The 9,310-nt window shown below is 31.5% G+C and overlaps 2 protein-coding genes across 3 annotated transcripts in view; both read left to right on the forward strand.

Moving 5' to 3' along the window:
* The window catches only part of LOC121124713 (far upstream element-binding protein 3), a 58,725-nt gene extending 52,569 nt beyond the window's left edge, over positions 1-6,156 (forward strand). For both annotated transcript variants that reach the window (XR_011781947.1, XR_011781938.1), the window contains exon 11: positions 6,091-6,156. The gene's annotated coding sequence lies outside the window, so the exon portion shown is untranslated. The remainder of the gene's footprint in view (positions 1-6,090) is intronic.
* Positions 6,157-6,221: 65 nt separating this feature from the next.
* On the forward strand, positions 6,222-7,538 carry LOC121124513 (uncharacterized). The gene is made up of 2 exons (XM_040719677.2): positions 6,222-6,554; positions 6,643-7,538. The coding sequence occupies exons 1-2, from the start codon at positions 6,354-6,356 to the stop codon at positions 7,348-7,350; spliced, it is 909 nt and encodes a 302-aa protein (XP_040575611.1). The 5' UTR covers positions 6,222-6,353; the 3' UTR covers positions 7,351-7,538.
* The last annotated feature ends 1,772 nt before the right edge of the window (positions 7,539-9,310 follow it).

Below are 9,310 nucleotides of genomic sequence, written 5' to 3' on the forward strand. Positions count from 1 at the left end.
TATAATTAAAGCTTCGGGTGTTCTGCAAATTGCACTTAAAGTAACTAAAATTGATTGTCACGAAAAAATACTGATAAATTGAAATAATTTATTTGAAAAGGCCCATATTTGGGCCAATATAAGTCAATTAAATCAAATAAAGGTTCTAAAATATAGCTTAAAATTATGAATATCTTAAATCACCACACAAGGTTTTAATTCAATGCGTATAATCGACTCAAATATGTCTATGAAATATTGGCTTACATTTACATTTATTTTGAACTAAAAAAAATAAATTAGGATTTTCTCATTTTCTTGACTTTTGTTCAAGATTGTTATTATGTTGACGCATGAAATATTTCAACTTATTTACTCTTTTACTAATGATATTATAAAAAATAGGGTAAAATGAGAAAATGAAAGATAAAGTTGTTAAAAGTAGTTAATTATCAAATAAAAACACGTTTTCATTGGCATTTACCTACGCTATGCATATATTTTATAGGCAGACAAAAGTAATTCTATCCACCAACAGACATTATGGAACTTATTTTTATGTAATTAATATGTTGGGATGGGTGTTTTGTCATGCCTGAGGAGAAGGCGGGAGTGAGACAAATTGTACTAGTGAATATCAAAAGTCAATATTTGTCCATTCTTCAGAAACGAATTAAGACTAACTGCAAGTTACCATAAATAATAAGAGGATCTGTGTAAATAAAAAACTAATTATAGCTATTAGATAAAGAAATACAGCTGATGTATGTGTTCTCTTTTGTTTTTTACCAATTATTTAATAATCGTGTGAGTGTGTGTGTCAACATCTCACTCTATTTGAAGAATTATTGCCTATTTTGGTGTAAACTGAAGCCATGTCGGGTCTTAGATCTCGTATCGTTTCAGATAATATTATTTTACTGATATTGTACATGTTTACTTCGTATAAGGATCCGCAACCCTTCCTATCTTTAGTTATAGCTAGCGATGGGTATTTTGCAGAGTGCGAGGAAAAGGCAGGAGCAAGACATATGATACTACTGTACTTTGGGGAGAGAAAACGTATTACTATGGCTGAGTAGTTTCTAATGAAAAAGCTCACTTGAAAAATGAGAAAAGGAGAAACAGTATTCAGTATTTAATCGGTCGTCGTGTTTATTAACTTCTCCCTCTGATTTATGCAGTATTGCCTATTACTGTTGTAAATTATTTTAAAAATGCATATTAAAGTAAATGTATCTGAATTTGAATTTAGTTATTATAATATTTTCTTTGCACTAATGTTATTTTAAGTGTTGAAGGTTCTCCTCTTTACGACAGTAATTCATTTTCTCCTTTCAAAATCATATATAAGGCAGAACTATATCCCGTCTTCTCATTGTGTTCTTACTCTTATCTCTAGCTATGAACTTTATTCAGTGCAAAACAATGCTATGTAGCTTGAACATACAACGAGTAAAACCTTTTAGTCCCAATAGCTAAAGACTAAAAAAATAATCTGTGTTAGGAGATTGAGATGATATGCACTTGATTACTCTAATTTTCAAGTTTATAAAGTGAGTAAAATTCTGACTATTAGCTTCAATGATTTTCAATCCGTATTGTTTACAATATTTTAGTTCAATAGCTGCATGTAATAGTTTACAACACTATTTTTAGTGAACTATAGGGTCTTTTAGTTTAATAAATTAGTTAGTTAGTCTTCCACTATTTTGGGGTTCTGCTCATTTTCTTTTGTTCCGCGTTCATTGTTCAGCCATTATTTTCGTTCCGTTCCGCGTTCCAATTATTTGCTTAATTGATATCAGGAAATCTTCCATGTTATACTCTGTTTTTCATGAGCACACTCACACGTAGTTACTCAATACTTAGAAATTCTCTCCTCAAGAATGAAAGAATAATGATAACAGGTGAAGTTGAAATCTTTCTCTGTTTATATTTCAAGGATATCATGGAATTTCAATCCTTGTATAATAAAAATACATACTTTATATGATTCTTTTTTTTTTTTTCTTGTAACATTTACAATCTGACTTAAATATAACTTTTGTAATAGGTGTTGTAAAAATAAGTAAATTATTTTAAATGGATTTTTTTTTACTTTTTTCCATTATTTTTTATCTCCTTGGCAATAAAAAACAGTACTTATATGATGGTCGGACTCGAAGATTTTCATTATTACATCCACATTTTCGACAATTGCTCTTTCAGAGCGTACATCATATTTTACATCGTAATGAGCAGAGCAAAATAAATGAAACCAAAAAATCCGGGTAATTAGCCCTTACATTATCAGGAACATACAAACTATTCACATTTTTAGAATCCTGGTTTGCGTTTTCGCTTTGTTCGAAGAAAAACTGTGAAATATGGCGTATTTTCTCTTTTCTGGTGACCATCTTTGACGCAGCTCAAACAATACCGAGTTTACATAACTGTTATAAGATTTTTTTAGTACAAAATCATAGCTCTCCAACACTATCCAGCGTAAACGGATTGCACTTAAACAACTCGAGGTACACATTACTAAAACCATCTACTATAAAAATTATGTATTTTGCTTTTAGTACACCCATTATTTGATTTATACTGTCCTCACCTATTGTGAAGTTCAGCTGATCTTTTCTTAATCCTCCGTTAGTGAATCTTCTTTTTTTACTGGATAGTTAAACATTACCCTTAATATAAAACGAGTTTTTATTACATGTTAAACAGTCGACATAGTTTTAAAATTACGCTATTTAAATTTGTAATATTTTCCTTACAATTTTATACATTTTGCAAAACAAGGCAAAAGAATACGTTACTATAAGAAAATAATCTTAACAAAATTAGTTTGGGTTATCAACAGTATATCATTTGTTAATATTAAATTTAAAACACAATAATTTCATTTTTTATAAAAATAACTTTTATGAAATATTAAATACTTTAACGAATTGTTGTATAAAAAATGAACTACTTAATTTTGATTAGTTTGAATGTCACATACAGAATAACAGCTAATATTGCATTAGTGGAGAAAGTATACCAAAAATAGGGTAATAGAAAATGCAAACAAACAACTTTAAAGCGAGAAAAATTAATCAAAGTCACCAAACTTTGATTAAAATTGTAAAATGTACAAAATATTTTTACAACGACAAAAAGTTGCATTCATTCTGAAAGATGTATCAGGAGCACACTATAAACTTCTGGCCGTAAAATCTATTTTAAACTGATTTAAAGTAGTTTTATAAAATTTAGAGTACAGAAAATCCCATTTTAATTAGGAAGGGTTAATTTTCATAATTATTCAAACAAAAGCTTAAAAGGTGCAGGTATAATTACTAGTAATATGCCTGGAGAGAAGCTCCTCAATTTGTACTCGAGTTTACAAAGTAACAAAAAAAAAAAAAAAAAAAAAAAACTCGGCTGTATACCTAAAAGAAGAGTATTTACTCGTAACTTATTAAAACATGGGATTTCTTCCTAGACTGGCTTCCTTTCTCTGATAAATTTAGAATTCATTTTTTCACCTGACAACACTTTGTAGAAGCATATTTTGATTGTTGTGCAACGTGTATTCCACACGGCAACATTTTCAAAACGATGCATGTTGTATTTATTTTATTAGGATTCAAAAAGTTTTGCGTCCACACGAGGTAGAAATCTGTGTAATTCTAGCCGGTTAAGATGTATATCCATCAAATAGCAATCTTATTATTACTTATTTGAAATCTTAGACATATAAAAACTTTTGTTTTCTACATATCATTAAGTAGACAGATCTCACAACATCCAGAAAGACAGATGGCTGGCTACCGAGAGAGCTAATGTCCCCACGTCTTTAAAACCAAGTTTTCGGCCAGTATCATGGCCCTTGGGCTCATTGGGAGCAACCACAGTGTCATACCACTATCCTCTTAGAGCTAAATGAGAGGGTGGATGCCGATAGGTCCTGTCTGACTAAGTTATAGCATGGATGAAAGCTGATGCCAGTGGTGTCGATGTCCTGTTTCAACAAGACTCGGCCTTCTCTCACAAGGACTGCAAGACCCAAAACTGGTTAAAAGTTGAGAAGGTACCATTCTAACTCACCCAATATGAATATATGGATTATTTCTTTTTGTGGGAGTTAGAGAGGAAGGTCTCTGCCAATTCTCAAAACAACATCGACTCTTTGAAGGCATCCAACATCAAATACTGGGATAAAGTCTCTCCTGCGGACGTGATCAAGGTCTGCAAATTCTTTAGGCCTCGTATCGACTGAATGATTGGCGATGATGACACACATTGGATATATATATTTTTTTCATAATTAGAACTTGTATATAAAATTTCAAATCTCTTTTTTCTGCAACTTTACAAATAATGGTAAGAAAATTTATGTAAAAAAGGGACTCTCATTTCCAGTCAAGACTCGAGTCTTAGCTTTCGACTACAAATCAAAGACATAAAACATGATTCAGTGTCAAAATCTAACACAATAACTGAAAAGTGTGGGCTTCACAAACAGATGACACCATCATTCACCTCATTTTTAGTGTGTACCAACCTTCAAAAGACAGCTGTAAAATTACATAACAATCTGTTCTTTAGTTAATTTGTAAGTTATTGTGCTAAGTATGACGCTATTTTTGCCATTTCCAAAATAATGTATTAAAAACAATTTTGTGTTTGTATTTTACAAAGCTTCTTGATCGGAAAAAATTCAAACTAATCTAAGCAATGGCTTGAAACGTGTTCTTTGACGTGAATATTAAGGAATAAATAATAAAGAATAAAACAAACAAACACAGTTTTGAACAAAAAAACAAACATATTTGTTAAGCTTGGGACTTTTTAGCCCACGTATTATCCTTAAAGACTTCAAAATAGGGACTCCAGCCCAGATCTTTACCGCTCCTGATAATTAAAAACGAATGTATCAAACAATGACGTTGATAGAAAACCTAGTTCATAAGGGAAGAATGTATGAATAACAATTTCTGATACATTAAGGAGGGAGGGTTTAGTTATTTATAAACGAACCTATATAGGTAGCATCAACAACCAAAAAAAAAAAAAAAAAAAAAAATGGGAGCTCTTAGACAGAAGATATTTTTACATACATACATAAAATATCAGTAATCTTTCTCTTCATATTCTATTTATAAACATACAATAAGGAGAAATATGTGAAAGGTCTGAATTGGACTTGGAGCTACTTACAGTCCAATTAAATATATCAATATATTTAAAAAAATAAAGAACATATATTCAAAAAATTAACTGAATTTGGAATGGAAAGTAAATTACTATAATTAACTCAAATTGAGTTTCTTTAGATCAATTTATCAAGATTATAACGATTAAGAATAATTTGTTGATAGAAATTGACGATAATTTCTCGAAGAATATTATTACTTGATATATGTATAATACAGCCCAATATTTTGTAGATATATTTGTGTTTATTATAGGCTTTACATTCAAATTTTGGAATAAATAGAGATAATCAATAGTTAAGCCATAGTTAAGAACATTTTTTGATGTGTGAAACATATGGCTCGTATATGGCCCCTTTTGAATAAAAAATATTTATTTCTCATTTTTTTATTCTGACGGTCAACTTTGGCTACTTGAAGTGGCGATCTTCAAAAGATTAAATAAGAATAATTTGTCTATGTAAAGTAACAATATTTCGGTGAGGAATAAAAATGTTATTCCATATTTCGGTTCAGCTTGTTTTTGTATTGAGGGACAAAAATACATACAATTTAATTTAAATAATTGTGATAAATTGAGCTTTTTTATCAAGTTATGTACGTGATTGAAAAGTCTTTGAATCCCCTCTAACACTTTTACTCCCTACTCCAAGCTTTCAAAGGACTGAAAATAAATATATTTCTGAGAAAAACGTATTATTTGTTACTAGGAACGATCTTACAACTATTATTATATGCATCTAATTTCTTTTAAATTGCACTACAACAACTTTTGATATTTATTTTTTTTCAAATATATTATGATGCAATTATGCTAATTTGGGTTTCAGTTCCAGGAACGTACGTAATAATATATTATACATGTTTTACTTTTTGACGGGGATTTTCTCTGATTCTTATTGTTTTATCTATTTGTATCTAGGTATAGAACTGTTCCTCCTCATCATTTTTTATTCCTTCAAAATAGTGAAAGCAAAAAAAAAAAAAATAACAACACGGTGAAACCCGTTAAAAACACAGGAGAGTGTTTTCCTTCTCCCTTGTCCTTCTTACGTTACTTACATATGTATATAAGAGGGTGAATGCTTGGCTTACTCTTTAGTACACATTTAAGAAGTGTTCAACACATTTGTGATTATCTAAAAAGATTTTACTCATTTCAAATTCAATCAGAGCTCACTCAACATGATTCAACAAGAGGAACACAGCATTGAAGGCCTTATTGAGAAAACCACAGAGTCTTTTAAGGCTCTAGATCTCCTCTCCACAAACGAGCAGTTGGAGCAACTTGAAAAACAAATGAAGAGAACGAGTTCGCTACTTCAAGAGCTCAAAGTACTGAGCAAGGCCTGTGAAGATATGGACGAAGGGAACAAGGACAAACAAGTAAGATAAAGAGATGGTTTTTGTCTTTTCTTATTATCAAAATTCAATACATATATTTCTAACCTTCATATTATCCTCTTATTAATAGGTGTTTGTTCGTCGAATTGTTCAGTTCAAGGCCGAACTCCAAGACACAAAAGATAATCTCTACTCCTTGGTGGAGCCTCGTCTCACTCCAAGACAACTAAATCTCCTTTCTTTCAATGAACCTTTTCAAGACCCCAGCTTTGATCCTTCCATTCGATTTTTTGGTATTGATTGGGAACAAATATTTGGAAAGTGCTTCAACATCTCCATTAGTATAAAGATCTTTTCCCAGGGATACCTTCACCTCAAAGAGGATACTCAGCTCGACATTTTACTCTTAAATAGCATTCTATTGGACCTCTCACGTCTAGAGATGGATATAACATCCCATGCAGAAGCTGTTCTCAATGGCCGACTTTCCAAATCACAGCTTCGACTCATTCAAGAGGAACAAACTCGTCTCAAAACTATGTTCCCTCCCACATACGCAACTCCTCCTCGGAAACGGAGTAGCATGGCAAAGGCTAAAAGCTTCAGAGAGAGTAGTGGGAATAAGCGAGTCATAAGTAAATACAGAAAGAACAAAACCTCCGAGTTTCATCACTATGGACATCGTTTCTCTAGCGACCTTACAACAAGAGGTGCGGAAGAGGGATCTCAGACGCCTTTGGCAATGAGCAGAGATGAAGATATGGAAAAACCGGTTTTCATTCGGAGGAAGTCCTCTTTTATGCAAAATGTTTCAAATTTATTGAAAAACATTCGATGACTCGATGAGATCCATCCTTGTTTCCCAATGGGCAGCGATATACTCACTCCCCCACACACAACAAATTCATACTGTATCCACAAATTATTTAAATTACCCATTCATTTATATTGTTTTGCAATATCAATGAAACTTTAACCTATTTTATACGTGTTCAAATATACATATTATTTATATAAAACAAAGAATCTCGTTGTTGGTCAATGATTTTTAAGGCTTTAACCCATTCTTCTCATAAATCTTTCCTGGTAAAGTAATTGTCATATGTATATTTCAGTGATGTAAACAAGAGCAGTTTTAGCGATCCCAGGCTTTTCCCTTAGCATTATGGCCCCTTTCCAATATCCAAAAATGCACTTCAGTACTCAGTTTGTACAGGTAAAGTGCTTGCTTGCCCTTAATGTAAGGATCCCTTCTTAAATGTAATAATACACTCCGGTCCACTGTTAAATTCTTCCACTGCTGCGAAACCCTTTTAATATACGAAAATACACCCCAACCCTCGACTTTCATAGGTAATGTGCAATTCCCAAGTGTATTATAGTATATTGGAAGGGTCCTTCATACTTAAAAACGCGGCTGCGGGGAATTTATTTTATTAATCAACGGTTTCATTGTCCAAATATAATATAGATTGTGCCGAAATTGTACAGGATGATATGTCACAGTGATATTGCTTACAATGATTTTGCTTCGCAATGATATTCTCCTCCACTATTTTGTCTGCAACCTTTTTAAAACTATCATTTCACAATTAACTTTACTTGAATGTAGAATGTTCCTGCTCCAAAATACTGAGAAAGGTTAGACTTTCGAAGACCCAAACCGTTCCTGAAATTACATATAACATGTAAGAGCTCGACAGACAAGCTAACTCCTGGCTTCTAAAAACAAGTAGGGCTAGTGCAGGGTGCTAAGCCTATCAAATATCTCTCTATATATACCAAATACATAGGTAGTTTATATTTCGTGGTATTCTGGGCTTGTAAATTTTTCACATGGCTAATAAAAAAATAATTGACTAGCCCTGTTGGATAGTGGCTAATATTAACGATCGTTGAGCCTTGTAGAGGATGATTAGATGTGAAATATTTTTCGTCATGGGAACTATTATTTAAATCCCTAAGATACTACTAAATACTAAGAACTGAACAAGCTAGGATGATAAACACTATTAAGAAGAATTGCTTTAAGCATTATTTACTTTAAGTACAACCGGGGATGCACTTCCATAAACGGAAACGTCGGTTCAACATTCTATTAAATACTATTATTCAAAATGTTTTACAAAAACAAGTCTACATTTTCAAGTTCCAAGCCCGACCTTTTGATGATTTTTAACATTCCCATGATAGACCAAGCCAAGTTAAAGCAAAGGCTTGTTACTGCTCTTGTATAAATGGACTATGAAGTCGGATTTCCATTTTTTTTCTTCAATTAATCATATCATTTATAGAAATAAATACTAAAACTTTAGTCTAAGCTGATAATCTTGTAATACTTATTTTTAAGCAACATAATTATTTGTAAAATGGATTAATATTAATTGCACCAAATTCATTGATTTCAAGGATTCAAGGAATAATATGAAATTCGCGTTGCTTCGCTTAGTAAAGTTATTTCCTTATTATTTAAAGGTTGCAAGGATTTAATTTTAACTTTCTCCTGTCACTATCTGCACTTTCGAGACATTTTCGCAAATATAAAAAGTTTACTAATGGGGAAAAGTATAGACACATTTAATTTAATCTTATTAAGGGGCCACAATGTATATTAGATTCTAAGTATTTCCTCGAGAAAAAAAAAAGTTTCTGATGCCTAATTAGTTTCTTTTTAAATAAATAAGAAATTTTCTCTTTTATATGAGCAAACTAATAACTTAATGAATAATGAGTTATAGGAGGTTTTAATAAATTTCTAATTTGTAATAGATCTTCAAGGAGTTTTTTAAGGTTGTAGA

This window comes from Lepeophtheirus salmonis, chromosome 9, assembly GCF_016086655.4.
Source record: "Lepeophtheirus salmonis chromosome 9, UVic_Lsal_1.4, whole genome shotgun sequence".
Classification (NCBI taxonomy): Eukaryota; Metazoa; Arthropoda; class Copepoda; order Siphonostomatoida; family Caligidae; genus Lepeophtheirus; species Lepeophtheirus salmonis.

Coding starts and splice junctions, on each gene's coding strand:
- LOC121124513 (XM_040719677.2), top strand. CDS start 6,354: ATGATTCAACAAGAGGAACACAGCATTGAAGGCCTTATTGAGAAAACC. Junction 6,555..6,642: donor AAGGGAACAAGGACAAACAA/GTAAGATAAAGA, acceptor TCTTATTAATAG/GTGTTTGTTCGTCGAATTGT.